The sequence below is a fragment of the Salvelinus sp. IW2-2015 genome, linkage group LG19, assembly GCF_002910315.2.
Source record: "Salvelinus sp. IW2-2015 linkage group LG19, ASM291031v2, whole genome shotgun sequence".
In the NCBI taxonomy this organism is placed as follows: Eukaryota; Metazoa; Chordata; class Actinopteri; order Salmoniformes; family Salmonidae; genus Salvelinus; species Salvelinus sp. IW2-2015.
In genome coordinates this window covers 13,830,025-13,851,015 of record NC_036859.1, presented here as the reverse complement: position 1 = coordinate 13,851,015, position 20,991 = coordinate 13,830,025, and the positions used below count along the sequence as shown (strand labels likewise).

The following is a 20,991-nucleotide window of genomic DNA, read 5'->3' as shown; positions in this document are numbered from 1 at the left end:
TCTGAAGTACTGTAAGTGTTAAGGTCCTCATGATAAAGAACTAGAGATGCTGTGCCGGGGGAAAAATAGATTCTCGGATCAAGACATTTATGAGAAGGCCATTTTCATTCACCATTAGAAAAAWTTTCATTAATTAGATTCCCCAGTAGCCTAACCACTGGCATGATGATTATAAACCCTTCTGCAAGTCAGCAAAAAAGATGGGAAAAGAAGTCTGCTAGACAAATCACTCAAGGCCATAAAAGTGTATCACCAAATTAAAATGCCTATTCATATAAAAGCTTAATGTATGTTACTTAAGAGCAAAGTGAGATAAAATATGAGGATATAACCATTCTGATAACACTCCTGATAGATTTACGAACTCCCTCTAGCTGAAATTACAAAGCAATCTAGTCCGAGTCCCACTGATCTCTCATCGTCACGCAGCATTATAAATCACTCTACTCAAACATAACAGTGTGAGGAAAGAACAATGAAAGAACTGCCCCTTCAAAGATTCACGAGAAAAATGTTTCATAAAATGTTCCATAATAGTCTTTGATTCAAATAATATGAGGTGTACATGCATTTGTCTCTGGTTCTTCCATTCAGCAATTGTACATCTTTATTCCGTAATAAGTTCTTTAAAGCTTCTAGAAAAAGTTGCAGTAAAATTATGGATCTTTTCATTATCATATTCTTAACAAATATAGTTAGCATTTTTTATTTTATACAATTTCATTTAGTGACAATTTGCTGGAATATTAACATCTACATCCTCAAAATATCTTTGAAAATGATTTTCCATTCAGTAGGCTTTTAAATAAAGCTTTGATATACAAATCCAAAACAATAGACAACATTAAAAAAAAACAGATCATAGTATCCAAGACAACCAGGAAGTCTCTCAGTCTCCATTCCAGGTTCACCTTTAAGAGAAATAAAAAATAATGCTACATCTTTCTGCACTGAAAAAAGAAGACAGGAAAGTGAGGAAAAGCATCTCAGCAGGCATTGCATCCATTAGAACGGATGCCAGCAGGTTGAGCCATCAGTCATTTTTCTCGGTAGTGTAACAGATAGGCCTTCAGCGATTCAGGCAGAGGTAAAGTCATGATTTTATCTCGCAGTAGATTTACTGCCTTCAGTATCTCAATGCTGCCAATGTCTCTCTCCTCCTCCTTCTCCTGCGTCTCCTGCTCCTCCTTGTGCTGCTCCTCCTCGATCCGTTCGTCCTCCTCGCTCTCCACGGCTTGGGGGATCAGCTGGTTGCCCACAAAGACGTAAGTGTTAATACGTCGCCGCCGGCAACGCCTGCGCTTGCGTTTCTGGGGCGCCCTCTGCACCAGGCCATTGTCAGGGCTCTCCTCGTTGGTCAGATCTCGGAGTGTGCGGCGGATGTAGATGCGAGACAGGTCCTGAAGGCTCCTGACAGACACCGGGGCTGAGGAGGAGAGAGACAAAGATGGAAGGTCAAATCACATTAGCCAAATAACATTCTCTATTAAGATTCAGCACACAAGAGCTCCAAATATTGTACGGTCATTTGGGGACAATACTTATTTAACCTTTATTTCGACAGGGAATCATGGTGAGACCAAAGTCTCGTTCTCAAGAGCCTTGCATTCACAACAATAAATACAAAAAAACGAATATAAACATCAATAATACAGATCAATATACAAACTTCATCTTCATTTATAGAAAAATAAGTAACGGAAAAATCCATTAGTGCTTGAAATATTTTGTATTATGTATCCACCCTGCAGGGCAGCAAGGCCTCTACAGTCAAAGCAAAGTTATTATTAATATTTATTGAAACGTCCATCTTTTAACTTTAAATAAATCTTTTGACTTAAAAAGTGTGGCTTACTTTACACTTCAAAAGATAGATAGAAAAACTAAACAAAAGGGGGAATTGTGCTAATGTGTCTTTTTACAGAGAACAGAACAGAAAATAACAGGTTCATATTCACTAATGCACACCGTAGCAAAATGTGGCAAAGGGAAAATGAGTATTTTTCAGGGGGCGAATAACAGGTACTCTGTCCCTGTTTCAGTTCTCTTCCTTTTGATGCCTAGTGAATAAGACCCAGGGGATAGAGTAGAGAACGGGGATCGATAGAGAACGGGGAGGATGAGTAGAGAACGGGGGATAGAGAGTAGAGAACGGGGGGTAGAGTAGAGAACGGGGGATAGAGTAGAGAACGGGGGGATAGAGTAGAGAACGGGGGATAGAGTAGAGAACGGGGGGATAGAGTAGAGAACGGGGGATAGAGTAAGAGAACGGGGGATAGAGTAAGAGAACGGGGGATAGAGTGAGAACGGGGTAGAGTAAGAACGGGGATAGAGGTAGAGAACGGGGATAGAGTAGAGAGAAGAACGGGGGGATAGAGTAGAGAACGGGGGATAGATGTAGAGAACGGGGGATAGAGTAGAGAACGGGGGATAGAGTAGAGAAACGGGGGATAGAGTAGAGAACGGGGGGATTAGAAGTAGAGAAGAGGGGGATAGAGTGAGAACGGGGGATAGAGTAGAGAACAGGGGATAGAGTAGAGAACGGGGGATAGAGTAGAGAACGGGGGATAGAGAGGACTCACGCAGTTCTACTGTATCAGGCTTGCTTCCCTCAGCTCTGTTCTGCTGGACCAGAGGAGCGAACGACACAGCCAGGATATTCTTACTCTCCCAGGAACACTGACCAGTCCTGGTGATCTGGGTCAGCTGCAACAAGAGACAAAAGAGTGACAGTTACTGTATAGTGACCACGATAACAACAGCATCAGGCCATTGAGACAACGGAGAACATATACCAACCATGTTAACACCACCAAATCCACTAGACACATACCAACCACAACACCACCACCATTCCACTAGCTAATGGAGAATTTATACCAGCCATGATAACAACACAGTCAATAACCATGACAACAGAGCGACAACATCACGTGTATTATATGCATTTTTAGTTCCACACCAGAAAGGGACATTGGTGCTTTCAAATCAAATATCTACTTGACAAAAAGCTGGTTTTGGCCGTGATGTAGAGGCGTTGATCCAGAAGAACTGTGGTGTACCTAAGCTTCTTAAGCTGCCACAGCCCTTTGGCCTCAATTTCTCCTCATCAAAACCTTGTATCTCCTTATTGCGCCACCAAACCAACCTGGCAACGTAGGAGTTTCAACCGTTTTCAGAAAAACAACATAAGCAGCTAGACTTTCCATTTCACAGGATGAAKGACTGTGTGGGCTTCTGCAAGCCCTTAAAAACATGTTTTGGGTTCCCTTCCCTGCTTGAGTGCCACACAATGTCATTCTTTTTCAAGTGTTGTTGCTATTTACCAATTTCTCGGAGGACAAAAATAGAGAAGACTGATGGTGTAAGTCCCCGTTCAGGGGCTTCTGATGCACAATAACAACGGCTGGGAATCATAACATCATTGGTCATTGCAGGCCACGGCTATTTCACGTCATCTGCATCCGAAATGGCACTCTAGTCCCAAATAGTGCACTTCTTTTGAACAGGGCTCTGGTCAAAAATAGTACACTACAGTGAATAAGTTGCCATTTCGGATGCAGCCTCTGTGATTCCCGATGGTCACGGCATCATCGTGAATAACGATGATGTTTATGTTTTCTGCAATATTCAGAGGCATTCTACCGCTTACCTGATCTTCTATAGGCATCACTAGAATACCCCCCACTTTGAGCAGGATTTTCATGTAATTTTCATGATCCTTCTGCACCCCCGCACCACAGTAGATACGGTCGTATTGGTGGCTGTCTGACGAGATCTCCAGACAGTTGCCCACCATGAAGATGGGTTCACAGAACTCAAACCTGACAAAAACAAAATAAAAAGTAATACAAGTAAGCCAATTCGTTTTTCTATCAGTCTGAGAAGAAACGTAAAAATAAACAAACAGATTTGAACACATTCAACTGTATTCCATTTGCAAGACACAATCTTAAGGCGGCAATTTCCATGTCTGGGAGTTGGCAGGCACATAAATACTAACTGAACTGCAGCTAGTTATTTGACTAGAGTTTCACTGCATGCACCATTACACCCTACATAACATTTGTAACACTTTGATTAAGCATCCAACTCACTTATCAAAGCTGTCACTATTCTTGATGAAGTCATCCAGTTTCTCCTTGGCGTAATCCACCACATCCCTGTGGAGCTCAACTCCATGGTTCACTCCAAATGGACCTGCACATTTTTTTTTTTTACATTTCATTATCAGTGATTACACATCATTTATGAAAGAAGATGCAAGTCTGTGTTTGACTTCATATGCTGTTCATGTGTGTTATTTAAGCATAGGTTAACAAATTAGGGCTAGAGCATCAATGTATATCATCACTATATAATAATCAAATCAAGATTTCCCTGAAAGCATAGGAAAAAAACAGCAGCATCATTACCTATGATGAGTCCCACCATGGTGCTGAGGTACCCAGTCCCACTGCCCAGGTTGAGGAAGGACAGTCCCTGCTGCAGCTTCAGTGCCTCCATCACCTCAGAGTAGATACAGGGGGCAGACAGGTGAATGTTGCCATGCTTCCAAGCCAGGTCCTTGTAGGCATTGTCCCTGCAGTATTGATAAAGTGTTATCTTCAGGAACACCTTTACTAAGGGGCAAATCGTAACTTCCACTTAGTCTTCAATGTACATCAATGCAAGTTAGGATTCACCCCCAAGACAAAACTGAATATGCTGTGCAGAGCATTATGGGTACTGTAGTACCTGTAGCCAACCAGGTAGTAGTCCCCGCGGTCGATGGCCCTGAAGGCCTGCTCCACGTGGTCCGTACGGATGTACTGCGCCTCCTTCAGGTTGTCAATCAGATCATCGTTGTCCTCCCCGGCACTCACCGCACCCCCCATGGCGAGAAAGAAACAGTAGAACAAAAAGCGGGTGCAAAACTCTTCTTTCCAAAAGTGGAGCGCTGTGTTGTTGTCTTAATGTGGCATGGAAAGATGAAGAGGACACCTGAGGGACTGAGTGGTTGTGTTCTTCTTCTTCCCTCGGGGCCACTTCACACCATTGTCATATCAAGACAGGCTAACTCTAGGGAATTGAGAGAGAGGGAGACAATGTTGAGAGATGTAAGATTAGAAGTATAGCAGGGCACGTCAGTCTGTGGATAGACCCAGAAGGAATTATCCATGTAGTTACAGATGGAGACTACGTAGAGAAATGCATAGGCATCCTATTCAACTGGTCAATACCCGGAAGAAACAATCCACACACTTACTTCCTTTTTAAATGCACTTTTGGGACAGAACCATATGTGCATAGAGATTTATCCAAGCAATATCAAAGCTCTTTTGCTAAATGTTGATGTGGAGTGGTCCCTTTTACTATTGAGACTGGTCGATACACAAACATTCCTCTAGATAAATGTGTCTGTACTTTCTGTGACAATGCATCCATTTTAACTTTAGAAGTGGAGGGAGAGAGAGAGAGACACAGCTGCATGTGAGCTCTCACATTTTTCAATATGTTTTTTACAAAAAGATAGATTTGGAGTTAGATAAACTTGGATTTTTCAGCAGGGATATATACACGATGCTACCCTCCACAGCATAACCTTCACTCCAGGTCAAACCTACAACTTAATTTTGGACAAAATTACCTGGAAGGATTAATACACCATCCAACCTGGAACTGAGACAGACCGGACAGACCAAATACAACTTAAAATGTGGAAGCCTTTGAGCCCAACAAATGGCAGGCTACCCCACCCAAATCCGGAGGCCTTGAAGCCCCCTCCTGCTGTTCAGAGATCTACTGAAATAAAAGCTTCTCCCAAGTGGGTGTGACACCTACTCCCATTGCCTGCTGCACTGCTGCTTGGATTCCACCTGGCGATCTGTTCACCGTCTGCCCTGCTTGTCTCCCCCTGTCTGGTACAGGTACCCCCACCACACTCCCCCCTCTCTCCCAAGCACACAAGCACTGTTGGGGCGAGTGACTCTGAACTTACAATTGCTAGCCCCAAGTCGTTATATTTTTTTTCTTGTGCATTTTGCCTCATGACTCCTGCATGCTTTGTTGACTATGACCTTTCTTGTTTACCCAACCATGGGACAGACTGTTTGTTCCCACACTCGGGGTTCTGATTCTCTATTGGTTACACTGACTTTTGGCCTCCCATCCTATTCTAACCACCTCTCGCCGGCATGTTACCGGATGAAATTGCTGTATAATAATATGATCCGGTTGCCATCTAATGCACATTCAAATGTTATAAATCAACACAGCAGAGCTCTCCCTGTCCTCTGCTGTGCCTTGATTGTATTACTGTTGATATCTGGAAATGTGCATGTACACCCTGGCCCATCTACTGCTGCTAGCCCCAATTCTGACTTGTGCTCCGATATCGGTTTCACGGATTTCTGCTCTCGTAAAAGCCTGGGTTTTCTGCACGTTAACACGAGAAGCTTATTATCTCAAATGGATCAATTGAACGTGTGGGTTCACAGCTCCAATCCAGATTAGTTGGTCATTACTGAGACATGGTTAAGAAAGAGTGTTTTGAATACTGATGTTAACCTTTCTGGTTATAACCTTTTTCGGCAAGACAGATCTTCCAAAGGTGGGGGAGTGGCAATCTTTTCCAAGGATCACCTTCAGTGCTCGGTTGTCTCCACCAAGTCTGTCCCCAAACAATTTGATTTGCTGGTTTTAAGAATTAAACTTTCAAATAGCTCTTTGTTGACTGTTGCTGGGTGTTATTGTCCTCCATCAGCACTGGTCTGTACCCAACCTGCCCTAAGCTCTCTCCTGGCCCCTTACACTAAGTCTGAATTTGTCCTGCTAGGTGACCTAAACTGGGACATGCTTAAACCAACTGCTTAAACCAACCTAAAGCAATGGGACTCCCTAAATCTTTCTCAGATTATTACCAATYCCACAAGGTATGACTCCAAATACCCAGAAAAGGCTACTCTCCTCGATGTTATCCTCACAAATAATCCTGGTAGGAATCAGTCTGGTGTTTTCTGTAATGATCTTAGTGATCAGTTTTTTCCATCCTGTGTTCGTAATGGCTGCTCAGTGAAACAACCTGTCCTGATTTGTCATAGACGCTTGCTAAAAAACTTTAATGAGCAAGCCTTCCTTCATGACCTGGCCTCTGAATTGGTATAGAATCAGCTTGATCCCCCTCTGTCAAAGACACTTGGACCTTTTTTTATATTTTCAGTGATATTGTTAACAAACACGCCCCCATAAATAAAATGAGAATTTTAAAAAGCAGGTTAAGCACCTGGTTCGACTGTGATCTTGCAGAGTTACTCCACCTCAATAATTGCATTTGGCGAAAGGCTTGGCACACGCATACTCAGGCTGATTAGCTCTCGTTCGGTCAAATGAGAAACAAGTACTCTGGCTATCTGGAAGGCCAAAGTTAGTTACTTTAAGGAGCAGTTCTCTCTCTGTGGGTCTAACCCCAAGAAGTTCTGGAAAATGGTTAAAGACCTGGAGAAAACCCTCCTCCTCACAGCTGCCCATGTCCCTTAAAGTTGATGTGGTTGTTACTGACAAGAAGCACATGGCTGAGATTTTTAAATCACCACTTCATTAAGTCAGGATTCCTATTGACTCAGCCATGCCTCCTTGCCCGTCCAACATTTCCTCATCTCCCACCCCTTCTAATGCCACTAGCCCCGATGCTCCTCCCTCTTTTTCCTCTGCCCCGCTACAAAGTTTCTCCCTGCAGGCAGACACTGAGTCCGAGGCGCTAAAGGAGCTCCTTAAACTTGACCCCCAAAAAACATCTAGGTCAGATGGTTTAGACCCTTTCTTCTTTAAGGTGCTGCCACTATAATCGCCAAGCCTATCTCTCCGGGGAGGTTCCCATTGTTTGGAATGCAGCCACGGTTCGTCCTTTATTTAGAAAGGGGGAGATCAAGCTGATCCTAACTATTAAAAGGCCTATTTCTATTTAGCCTTTTTTATCAAAAGTGTTGGAAAAACTTGTCAATAATCAACTGACTGGCTTTCTTGACGTCTATAGTATTCTCTCTGGTATGCAATCTGGTCTCCGCTCAGGTTATGGATGTGTCACTGCAACCTTAAAAAGGTCCTTAATGATGTCACCATTGCCCTTGATTCTAAGCAATGTTGTGCTGCTATTTTTATTGACTTGGCCAAAGCTTTTGATACGGTAGACCATTCCATTCTTGTGGGCCGGCTAAGGAGTATTGGTGTCGGAGGGGTCCTTGGCCTGGTTTGCTAAGAAGAATGCCCCTCTCCCCACGGGTGTCGTTACTACCTCGGAGGGTTTAGAGCTTGAGGTAGTCACCTCATACAAGTACTTGACAGTATGGCTAGACGGTACACTGTCCTCACAGCACATATCAAAGCCGCAGGCTACAGTTAAATCTAGAGTTGGTTTCCTCTAACGTAATCGGTCCTCTTTCACCCCAGCAGCCAAAATAACCCTGATTCACATGACCATCCTACCCATGCCAGATTACGGAGACGTAATTTATAGATCAGCAGGTAAGGGTGCTCTCGAGCGGCTAGATGTTCTTTACCATTCGGCCATCAGATTTGCCACCAATGCTCCTTATACGACACATCAATGCACTCTATACACCTCTGTAAACTGGTCATCTCTGTATACCTGTCGCAAGACCCGCTGGTTGACGCTTATTTATAAAACCCTCTTAGGCCTCACTCCCCCCTATCTGAGATATCTACTGCAGCCCTCATCCTCCACATACAACACCCGTTCTGCCAGTGACATTATGTTAAAGGTCCCCAAAGCACACACATCCCTGGGTCGCTTGCCTTTTCAGTTTGCTGCTGCTAGCGACTGGAACGAGCTGCAACAAAACACTCAAACTGGACAGTTTAATCTCAATCTCTTCATTCAAAGACTCAATCATGGAACACTCTTACTGACAGTTGTGGCTGCTTTACGTGATGTATTGTTGTCACTACCTTCTTGTGCGGTTGTCTGTGCCCAATAATGTCTGTACCTTGTTTTGTGCTGCTACCATGTTGTGCTGCTGCCATGTGTTGTCGTCTTAGGTCTCTCTTTATGTAGTGTTGTCTCTCTTGTCATGATGTGTGTTTTGTCCTATATTTTTATTAAAATGTATTTTTAACCCAACCCCCGTCCCCACAGGAGGACTTTCGCCTTTTGATAGGCCATCATTGTAAATAAGAATTAACTGACTTGCCTAGTTAAATAAAATGATAAATAAAATGAATTAGAAGCCCATGCCTTGCTTTACTAGCTTATACAATGACATTAGGGAATATATTTTTCATCAGCTGTCCAGCCAAAACAATAATTTTAACAGTCTAGATTAAAATAAAGTGCGGCATTTCATCAGGTAACAATACCCTTTCTTTTTTAAAGTGCCTAAATATCTTTTCATCTACTGTACTTTGCTTATACATACTGTACTTTGTTTATGCATACATGTGCATTGGTGTGTGTATTATAGATGATGCCAAAGGAAATACAGTACCATGTTTGACAGATTTTTTTGTGTGTTTCAAAACTCTATTTGAGTGGTCCACAATGTGTGTGTTAACTGTATTTTGTATTGTCAATTATTGTGGAGTGACACTTAAATACGTTTTTCGAACTCTACTACAATTCAGATATCGTCAGTTACGTCCCTTTGGTGCTCAGTCCTTGATATCTAGTGAACTACCTCGTAAGCATATTAAACGTTAGAGGCAAAATGTATCCAAATTCCTCAAGAGTTCATGCATGTTAACCACAATGAGATATTCATTCATAATACCGGAAAAGTTAAGTATAGTATTTTATGATGAAGCATGAAAATCACTGCAGGACAGGTAGCAACTAATAATTTAAGATATAATGCCCATTTCTGAGAGATGCAGCAGAGGAAGAAGACATGTCTTGAATTCTCGATCTGCTTTCTCAGCATCTCCACCTGACATATCCCGAGTCAGCTAATAAAGATTACATTCGGAGGTGACATTGTAGAAGTAGCAGCTGGCAGGCTAGGCCTTGTGGGGAGGTCATTTTCCATTGGCTGTTCGTTCACACACTGGCAAAATAAAGAATTGCTTAATTCTCACCAACGTGTGCTAGTACCGTACGGTGTTACAGAAGCAGATTTTTGTCCTTGCTCTTTAAACCCTCCCTGAAATGCATAGCCATGCAGGGTGCACCACAAAGAGTAAGAGTGGCGCTACGCCACCTTGTGGACTGGCTGCGGCACTAAGTAAAAATCCAGCAGGGCACAAAGTTGTGGACTGTAACAGGTAGAATAAGTTAATAGTCAGCTCTATTAAAATACATTTTTAAATCGGCAAAACTCTAACATTTGCCTACATAACATGAYCCAGATTTAATGACAAATCATGATAATTTGACATGGTTAAACAGAATGTGTGCCTGAGTTGACCTACTGGGCTTATAGTGAAGTCAAGAGAGCATCATTAGGCCTGGGTTTCAGCCCCAGATGTTTTTTAATTCAGCCTTGAACCTTTAGATATATAGATATATCATACATATGATAGAGATATCTCTAAGTATGTGGACATCACTTCAAATTAGTGGATTTGGCTATTTCAGCCACACCGGTTGCTGACAGGTGTATAAAATAAAGCACACAGCCATGCAAATCTCCATAGACAAACATTGGCAGTAGAATGGCCTTACTGAAGAGCTCAGTGGCTTTCAACATGGGACCGTTACAGGATGCCACCTTTCCAACAAGTCAGTTTGTCAAATTTCCTCCCTGCTAGTGTAGGGCTGGGCGATATGGCCAAAATATCATATCATGGTATTTTTCAAATTTGGTCTTAAGTTTTGATTAATAAAAGTTCTACATTTGCTTTATGAGTAGTGCGTGACCCTAGGGTGGCAACACATACATTCTAAACTATTTCAATGGGTCTTTCTCCATTCTGATTGTTTTATACTGTTCAATTCAACCTAAAATAATTTCCTGCATTTCCATCAATTTCTGCATTTCCTGCACTCATTTCAGATCATTTCCACACTGCCACGATATGGGCAAAAATACTAGGCCATATTATTTTTAACCAAATGTTGCAATTGCGATTTAGATCAAAACACTTGGGTGAACTTTTGGAATCATGGAAATAGAATGTTTATTCCGATTCTATACTTAGAATGTAAATAATAGTGGGCACTTTGAATAGTGTTGAACAACGAATGACGAGTTATTGTGACAGGGTAAGAACCAAAGTGATGTTCAGTGTTTCCTATGGGACCCTATAATCTTTGGCTACATTAACTAGCCAGCTAACTAGTGATTAGCATTAGTGGCTAACACGATTTAGCTTAACTTGCTAAGAAAATACAAACTAGCTGTTTGCAGATGTAAGAAACACAAACTAATATTGTAATTATAGAACGCTAGAACAGATTTATATTAAGATCAAAGTGGAAACAACATCGTTGTCATCAACATTGTTGCATGTGCTGCATTGACCATGCAGACTGAACGGAAGTGTCTCGTGGTCAAGCAACAACAAATGCGCTCCTTGAGAGACAGGGGGTGGGACTAGGTCTGTGTGGAAAGCAGCATGGAGAGAGAGAGCGGAGAGGGATGAGTCAAGTAGCGGAGTAAACTATAAAAATGGACGTTACACACGGCGAATAACATTTAACAAATCAAACATTAAAATACCGTTATAGAAGGTAAAGTAAAAACCCAAACCGGTCCGTGCATAAATACCGGTATATAGTAAAATACGGTATACCGCCCAGCCCTATGCTAGAGCTGCCTTGGTCAACTGTAAGCGTTGTTATTGTGAAGTGGAAACATCTAGGAGCAACAATGGCTCAGCCACGAAGTGGTAGGCCACACTAGAACATAGAACGGGACCACCGAGTGCTGAAGTGCGTAGCGTGTAAAAATCGTCTGTCCTCGGTTCCAACACTCAATACAGAGTTCCAAACTGCCTCTGGAAGCAACGTCAGCACAAGAACTGTTCATCTGGAGCTTCATGAAATGGGTTTCCATGGCCGAGCAGTCGCACACAAGCGTAACATGCTGACTAGACCGGGCGAGCATGTGGACTTTGTTCACCCACACCAGACGCGATCAGGACACGCAGGTTGAAATATCAAAACGAACTCTGAACCAGCCATATATTTTTATTTTATTTAACTAGGCAAGTCAGTTAAGAACAAATTCTTATTTACAATGACGGCCTAGGAACAGTGGGTTAACTGCCTTGTTTAGGGGACAGGTCAAAAAGCATTAAACATTTATGGCAATTTAGCTAGCTAACTAGCTTGCTGTTGCTAGCTAATTTGTCCTGGAGATATAAACATTGGGTTGTTATTTCACCTGAAATGCACAAGGTCCTCTACTCCGACAATTAATCCACAGATAGGAGGGTAAATGTTTGTTTTCTAGTAATCTCTCATCCTTCAGGCTTATTCTATTTTGGACTTTATATGGCAGTTGGCAACAACTTTAAAAGGTGTATTACCACAACCGACTGGAGTGTGGACCTCAGTTCATCTTTCAAATCACCCACGTGAGTATATGCTCCTAAAAACCAATGAAGAGAAGGGAGAAGCAGGCCTTGCAGAACCAAGATCTATTTTAGCGCCTGGCTACTCAGATGCTTGTTGACACGTGCGAGCAGTGTGGGTGCAATGATTTAATAACATGTATGTGTAAAAAAAAAAAAATGCAACACACGAAAGTGGTGTGGTCAGCATGTAAGATCACCATGTGCAATACCAAGCTTCAGCTGGAGAGTTGTAAAGCCATTGTACTCCAGAGCAGTGGAAACGCGTTCTCTGGAGTGATGAATCACGCTTCACCTGCTGGTAGTCTGACAGACGAATCTGGGTTTGGCGGATGCCAGGAGAACACTACCTGCCCCATTGCATAGTGCCAACTGTAAAGTTTGGTGGAGAAGGAATACTGGTCTGGGGCTGTTTTTCATGGTTCGGGCTAGGCCCCTTAGTTCCAGTGAAGGGAAATCTTAACGCTACAGCATACAATTACATTCTAGACGATTTTATGCTTCCAACTTTGTGACAAGAGCTTGGAGAAGGCCTTTTCCTGTTTCAGCATGACAATGTCCCTGTGAGCAAAGCAAGGTCCATACAGAAATGGTTTGGTGAGATTGGTGTGGAAGAACTTGACTGGCCTGCACAGAGCCCTGACCTCAACCCCATCGAATACCTTTGGGATAAATTGGAACGCCAAACGGCTAGCCAGACCTAATCACCCAACATCAGTGCCCAACCTCACTAATGCTCTTGTGGCTGAATGGAAGCAAGTCCCCCAAGCAACATTCCTACATCTAGTGGAAAGCCTTCCCAGAAGAGTGCAGGCTGTTATAGCAGCAAAGGGGGACCAACTCCATATTAATGCCCATGATTTTGGAATGAGATGTTCTATGAGCAGGTGTCCACATGCACTACATGACCAAAAGTATCTTCTGACAGTGCCACTGTGCCCCCCTGTGGACTGAAGCTGAACTTTACCATACACACACACAATATTTAACCCAGTTTAAAATTTGCTATGTTGAGGTGGTAGAACTGACAAAATTAAATGAATCATAACCTATTCCATTCTACAGGTAAACATGCTTGGCTCATGTCTGATATTTTTTTTACATAGGCTATGTAACTACTTGAGTGTTTATTTTTATTACTCTTTATTCACTTACATGTTCTATTGTTTTGCATTGTTGAGACCTGCAAGTAAACATTTCACTGCACTATATACTCCATGTATATATAACAAATACACTTTGAACTTAGAAGGGGGAGGGCAGCCAGAAAGAGAGGGGGAAAGATGGCCAGCTTTGTGGTTAGATTGTAGGAGAACAAAACATTGAAAATGCATAGTCCCTAAGAGGGGCAATCAGCAGGTGCTACGTCCATTTTTGGACTTATAAATTAATGATATGTACCCATTGATTCTTGAAGAATAGAACTCCTCATGAGGTTAGATGAACACTGTTGCACCCCATCAGAACCTAAAATATAAGCTTGTTTTACCACAATGTTTGTAAACAAAGTAAATGTAAACAAACACTATATAGCATTTAAAAACATGCTTAAAACTCTAATTTTTATATTATGGTTGGTCAGCCCTTGCATCCATAGCTGTCTATAATTTGAAAGAGGTAACATTTCTCCAGCCCCATCCCTCAGCTTTTTACAGAAACAGGGTCAGGGAGTACGTTTTGTTATTGTTTCAACTGCTGATTGCCACTGTGTCCTCAAAATGTTACGTAATCTCAAAATCTCACATTCATTTAGTCAGTTTTACCAGCTAATCATAGAGGTCTTAACTTATTTCATTCTACATGTAAAAAATGTGCTCATGGCTATATGAATATAAATAGACTAGGGCAGGGGTATTCAACCCTACGAGGTCCAGAGCCTGCTGGTTTTCTGTTCTACCTGATCATTAATTAAACACACCTGGTGTCTGAGCTCTAAATCAGTCCCTGATTAGAGGAGAACAATGAAAATATGCAGCGGAACTAGATTGGGGCCCAGAGTTGAGTTTGAGAGGCCTAGGGGCTATGTAGCTTCTTGTCGGTCATGTTTGGAATTGTGTTGCGGACACTTGCATTTTTACAGTTAGAACACACAGTAAGGCTGGGCGATATATGAAGAAAATCGCATATCACGATATTTGATGTTGTATTTTGGGATAATAAAAGTTCTAAATATGCTTTATGAGTAGTTCATGACCCTAGGGTAGCAACACAAAGTATATGTGATTTCAATTGGGCTTTCTCCATTTATACTGTTAAATCTAACCCCACCCCCCAAAAATATATTWAAAAAATATATACATAAAAAACTAAAATCTGCATTCATCAATTTATGCACTTTTATTAAAATTGTAACACTGTGCCACGCAGCGGGCCCCAAAAAATATAGCCTTAGTTAATTAGTGAACTGTTGGAATCATGGAAATAATGATTATTCTAATTCTARAGTTGGAATATAGCGGGCAGCACCTTGAATGACAACGAAGGAATAAACCAGGGAGGAATTATTAACAGGGTAGGAACCAAAGTGTTGGTCAGTGTTTCCAGGTGACACTAATTAGATGCTACATTACTTTTTAGTTATTTATTTTTACTTCATGTAGCTAGCTAGCCAACATGTTCATACTTCGCCTATTCCTCTCTGATAAGATACCGTTGCTCAAACATGCGTATCTAGGCCTACACTAGCACTGGTACCAGGCAGAATTAGCTAGCTACGTTTGCTCTGACTCTTAGCACATTTAGCAAGCTAGCCAACTAGCGATTAGCAGCTAACACAAATTATTTTAAATCAAATTTTAGTTGTCACATGCGCCAAATAAAAAACAGGTGAAATGCTTACAACCCCTTAACCAACAACGCAGTTAAGAAAATACCAACAAAACAAAAAAAGATAAGAATAACAAACAATGAAAGAGCAGCAGTAATCAACAATTACGGGGCTATATACAGGTGGTACTGGTAGAAAGTCAATGTGCGGGGGCACCGGTGTTGAGGTAATATGTACAGGTAGGTCGAGGTAAAGTGACTATGCATAGATTACAAACAGAGAGTAGCAGCAGCGTAAAAGAGGGGGTGGGGGGGGCAATGTAAATAGTCTGGGTAGCCATTTGATTAGCTGTTCAGGAGTCTTATAGCTTGGGGGTAGAGGCTGATAAGAAGCCTTTTGGACCTAGACTTGGCGCTCCATGTCCGCTTGCCGTGTGGTAGCAGAGAGAACAGTCTATGACTAGGGTGGCTGGAGTCTTTAACAATTTTTAGGGCCTTCCTCTGATACCGCCTGGTATAGAGGTCCTGGATGGCAGGAAGCTTGGCCCCAGTGATGTACCGGGCTGTACGCACTACCCTCTGTAGTGCCTTGCGGTCAGAGGACGAGCAATTGCCATACCAGGCAGTGATGCAACCAGTCAGGATGCTCTTGATGGTGCAGCTGTAGAACTTTTTGAGGATCTGAGGACCCATGCCAAATCTTTTCCATCTCCTGAGGTGGAATAGGCTTTGTCGTGCCCTCTTCACGACTGTCTTGGTGTGTTTGGACCATGATAGTTTGTTGGTGATGTGGACGCCAAGGATCAAAGTATCAAATACTTATGTCATGCAATAAAATGCTAATTAATTACTTAAAAATCATACAATGGGATTTTCTGGATTTTTGTTTTAGATTCCATCTCTCACAGTTGAAGTGTACCTATGATAAAAATTACAGACCTCTACATGCTTTGTAAGTAGGAAAACCTGCAAAATCAGCAGTGTATCAAATACTTGTTCTCCCCACTGTATATGCATAGGCCCCTGCCCCGTGTCTTACCAGAGGCTGCTGTTCTATCCTGCCGATAGAGTGTATAACCCGCCAGCTGTATGTTCTTAATATTGTCATTCAGCCACGACTCGGTGAAACATAAGACRTTACAGTTTATTTTTTTATAAATTTTATCCCCTTTTCTCCCCAATTTTCGTGGTATCCAATCGCTAGTAATTACTATCTTGTCTCATCGCTACAACTCCCGTACGGGCTCGGGAGAGACGAAGGTCGAAAGCCACGCGTCCTCCGAAGCACAACCCAACCAAGCCGCACTGCTTCTTAACACAGCGCGCCTCCAACCCGGAAGTCAGCCGCACCAATGTGTCGGAGGAAACACCGTGCACCTGGCCCCCTTGGTTAGCGCGCACTGCGCCCGGCCCGCCACAGGAGTCGCTGGAGCGCGATGAGACAAGGATATCCCTACCGGCCAAACCCTCCCTAACCCGGACGACGCAAGCCCAATTGTGCGTCGCCCCACGGACCTCCCGGTCGCGGCCGGCTGCGACAGAGCCTGGGCGCGAACCCAGAGACTCTGGTGGCGCAGCTAGCACTGCGATGCAGTGCCCTAGACCACTGCGCCACCCGGGAGGCAGACATTACAGTTTTGAATGTCCCGTTGGGAGGATATAAGTGCTTTCAGTTCGTCCCATTTATCTTCCAGCGATTGAACGTTAGCTAGCAGGACGGAAGGCAAAGGCAGATTAGCCACTCATCACCTGATCCTCTCAAGGCACCCTGATCTTTTTCCGCAAAACCTCTGTTTCCTTCCCCAGCGAGGATCTGGCCCCAGTCGGGTGTCTGTAGTATCTCTCCCGTCCGACTCATTGAAGAAAAACTCTTTGTCTAACCTGAGATGAGTAATCGCAGTTCTGATGTCCAGAAGCTCTTTTCGGTCATAAGAGACGGTAGCAGAAATATTATGTACAAAACAAGTTACGAACAATGCGAAAAAACAAACAAAATAGCATGGTTGCTTGGAAAATAAACTAGCAGATAATTTGCAGACTGTTCTATACATTATTAGTTTGTGTATCTTACACTTGTGAAATAATGCAGGTCACCAAAATTGTTGCATCCATCTGACCATGCAAGGTTAAAGGCAAGAAAGTACTCGCAACTGCTCTCTCCTTGAGTGACAGGGGGCTGGGCTTGGTGTGGTTAGCTGCATGCAGCAGCAGGAGGGCGAGCAAAAGATGACTCAAGTAGAAAACGGAGTGAACTATAAAAACAGTCATTATAAGAGACAGCAACAGACAGAGAATGCGATGGAGATAGTCAGAGGAGAGAGTATCACCTAAGCTGCTCTATGGATTCTAATTACTGCACAGAGAGAGAGACTCATTGGACAGGTCAGAGTCTGTTTGAAGTTGAAGGGTTTTGGGCAATACACTGTAGATGTACAGCGCATTCGGAACTTTTTCCACATTTTGTTACGTTAATGCCTTATTATAAAATGTATTAAATTGTTTTTTTCCCTCATAAATCTATACACAACACCCCATAATGACTTGAACCCGATTAGAAATTTTAGCAAATTTATAGCACCTTTGGCAGCGATTACAGCCTCAAGTCTTCTTGGGTATGACGCTACAAGCTTGGCACACCTGTATTTGGGGAGTTTCTACCATTCTTCTCTGCAGATCCTCTCAAGCTCTGTCAGGTTGGATGGGGAGCGTCGCTGCACAGCTATTTTCAGGTCTCTCCAGAGATGTTTGATCGGGTTCAAATCCAGGCTCTGGCTGTGCCACTCAAGGACATTCAGAGACTTAGACGAAGCCACTCTTGTGTTGTCTTGGCTGTGTGCTTAAGGTCGTTGTCCTGTTGGAAGGTCATCCTTCGCCCCAGTCTGAGGTCCTTAGCGCTCTGGAGCAGGTTTTCATCAAGGATCTCTCTGCACTTTGCTCTGTTAATCTTTCCCTTGATCCTGAGTAGTCTCCCAGTCCTTTACGTGCCTTTTGGCAAACTTCAAGCAGGCTGTCATGTGCCTTTTACTGAGGAGTGGCTTCCGCCTGGCCACGCTACCACAAAGGCCAGATTGGTGTTCTGCAAAGATGGTTGTCCTTCTGGAAGTTTTTCCCATCTCCACAGAGGAACTTTGGAGCTCTGTTATCGGATTCTTGGTCACCTCCCTGATCAAGGCCCTTCTACCCCGATTGCTCAGTTTGGCCAGCTCTAGGAAGAGTCTTGGTGGTTCCAAACTTCTTCCATTTAAGAATGATGGAGGCCACGGTCTTCTTGGGGACCTTCAATGCTGCAGAATGTTTTTGGTACCCTTCCCTAGATCTGTGCCTCAACGCAATCCTGTCTCGGAGCTCTATGGACAATCCTTCGACATCATGGCTTGGTTTTTGCTCTGACATGCACTGTTCTAAAAACCTATTTTCGCTTTGTCATTATGGGGTATTGTGTATAGATTAATGAGAGATAAAACATTTAAAAAATAATCAATTTTAGAATAAGGCTGTAACGTAACAAAATGTGTAAAAAGTCAAGGGGTCTGAATACTTTCCGAATGCACTGTATGTGTTCCAAAGTAGAGAGTGTTCCAGAGTCTCACAGTTGCTACTGTAATTGAGTATTGGCAGTGTCTGCTTTGGGAGGAGGGAAGATCTAATCTCTCAATGTTCATCTCCAAGTGCCCTAAATTCATGTATTTAGCTGTTGAAATTACTTTTTTTCCTKGGGGAGAATGCCCCCAGACCCCCCTACTGACTTTGGGCTAAGCCCCAAATGTCTTCAAATCCTAGAACCACCCCTGGAGAGAGCATGCAGTGACATGTCATGCGCCTTTCTAAGAACAAGACAAGGACAACCGGCTGGGCAGGGTGATGAAACATGTAACCGATCCTGGGACAACCCAATAACATGCTCAGTGAAACTATCTATACACAATGCCATGCTCTATCTGGATGGGGCCAAGATGTAGGCTAGGCCGCTAGGTTGTACAGTGTTACTTAAAGTGCGGATGGGGGTAAATAAATTATGATTCACAGTTAATTCTGGGGTCATTCAGGGACAGTAGAAATTTAAATCTACTTTTATTTCCCCTGGTACTACAGAGTGATTTGTTAATGAACACTTGATAGTAGGCTGTCCACTAGCCTAATGTTAGTTTGTTCACTTAGCTCTCCAAACTAGCTATGGATTTTGCTAAAACGAATATGCCTAGCTACATCTAGAGGGGGGGAAAAACTCAACGAGTTGTTGTCAGATACATTACAATTTAGCCTCTGTAGGCAGCTAATGTAGTCTGATGATACAATGTATTAATTGGCTAGTTCTCATCCACGACTGACATAACTATTTGAAACCAATCAGCCGCTTTCTAGTACAGACACAGGGTGTACGTTTTCTAGCCAATCATCTTACGAGTGTACCATGTTAGCTATATCTGCACTGTGTGTGATGGGGAAAAAACAATAACAGGAAATGGGCAGGATATAATTTTTTATGGTTTAATAACTATCAAATTGATAACACTGAAATAATGTAGCTTCATAATGTAGCCCGCTGATTATCTAAGTTGCATCTGCTAACGACGCGTTACCCAACGTTAGGTTAAAACCTACTGTACGTGTTGTTGTGATGCGTTATTTTAATCATGCATTAAAGACACAACACATTTTAGTTACCCTAACTAACATTTCAGGTTAGTACTACTAGCTAGTGTTGTTATGTAAGCAAAGCGTGACAAAACACATTTCACACAACGTTAGGGCCATAGCTAATATCTACCAGCATTGCAGGTTAACGTTAAATAATGTGGACCAAATAGCATGTCACATCTTGAACGTTGCCAACTGTAGCTAGCTAGCTTGCTCGATGGCTGCTTTTCAGTCGAATGATGGCCATGATCAACTAACTTAGTTAACTAAAATAGCTAGCTAAGTATTGACGAAATAATAGGCAAAAATTACATTGCGATTCATGGTGAAAGGGTTGGTTAAGTCGAGTTGACAGTTAGGCATTGTTGTAAAAAAGATGTCAAGTCTCTTGAAATTAGGTTTAGCACATTGCTAATTATGCGGGCCCAAACAAAGTCTGTGCGTCACCAACTCAGACAAAGCAATGGTAGCTAACGAGCTATAGCTGGTCAGCTACCATTAGCGACTAACCACTTTCTAACAACATACAAAATGTCGACATTGCACTTTAGTTTGGAAAATACTCACAGCGCCGAGTCAAATGAATCAATTCAGTCCCAGGGGTGGATGCACTTCAAAGGAAAAAAACAAGGTCAGCTAGTTTAACGAGCTGTAGTTTGTGAAGTGGTGACTAGCCTGCCAGTCGGTTCTTCACTCCGAAAGAACACAGCTGAGAGGATGTAAACACATGTCACGTGCTGTTGGCAGACGTAGGCAGACAGGCGTGTGTTTTGCGCTGCCACAGAAACAGCCTGATTGCCTCAAGGGAAAACTTTGAACCAGGGTAAAAAATCTAATACATATCCCCCTGAGACCCTATGGCAATACATTGTTGTCCTCTCTAGTGGACATTAGTTATTGGTCTTTATCTCTGAGGACATACAAGCCGCTGTATGAAGTCCTGTTGTCCCTTTGAGAGGACATTCTGGGCTTTTCAATTATACTGAACAAAAATATAAACGCAACATGTAGTTGGTCCCATGTTTCATGAGCTGAAATTAAATATCCCAGAAAGCTTATTTCTCTCAAATTTTGTACACA

At 42.7% G+C, this 20,991-nt stretch overlaps 1 protein-coding gene across 1 annotated transcript; it reads right to left on the bottom strand.

Annotated features, from left to right (window-relative positions):
• Positions 1-618: 618 nt before the first annotated feature.
• Positions 619-5,061, bottom strand: pcmtd1 (protein-L-isoaspartate (D-aspartate) O-methyltransferase domain containing 1). Its single transcript, XM_024009704.2, has 6 exons — positions 4,738-5,061; positions 4,416-4,582; positions 4,098-4,200; positions 3,653-3,824; positions 2,583-2,706; positions 619-1,426 (listed from the first exon to the last, which is right to left on the bottom strand). The coding sequence occupies exons 1-6, from the start codon at positions 4,875-4,877 to the stop codon at positions 1,038-1,040; spliced, it is 1,095 nt and encodes a 364-aa protein (XP_023865472.1). The 5' UTR covers positions 4,878-5,061; the 3' UTR covers positions 619-1,037.
• Between the last annotated feature and the right edge of the window lie 15,930 nt (positions 5,062-20,991).

Coding starts and splice junctions, on each gene's coding strand:
- pcmtd1 (XM_024009704.2), bottom strand. CDS start 4,877: ATGGGGGGTGCGGTGAGTGCCGGGGAGGACAACGATGATCTGATTGAC. Junction 4,201..4,415: donor CATGGTGGGACTCATCATAG/GTAATGATGCTG, acceptor AAAAATGTGCAG/GTCCATTTGGAGTGAACCAT. Junction 1,427..2,582: donor GCCTGATACAGTAGAACTGC/GTGAGTCCTCTC, acceptor TCTCCTCCTCAG/CCCCGGTGTCTGTCAGGAGC.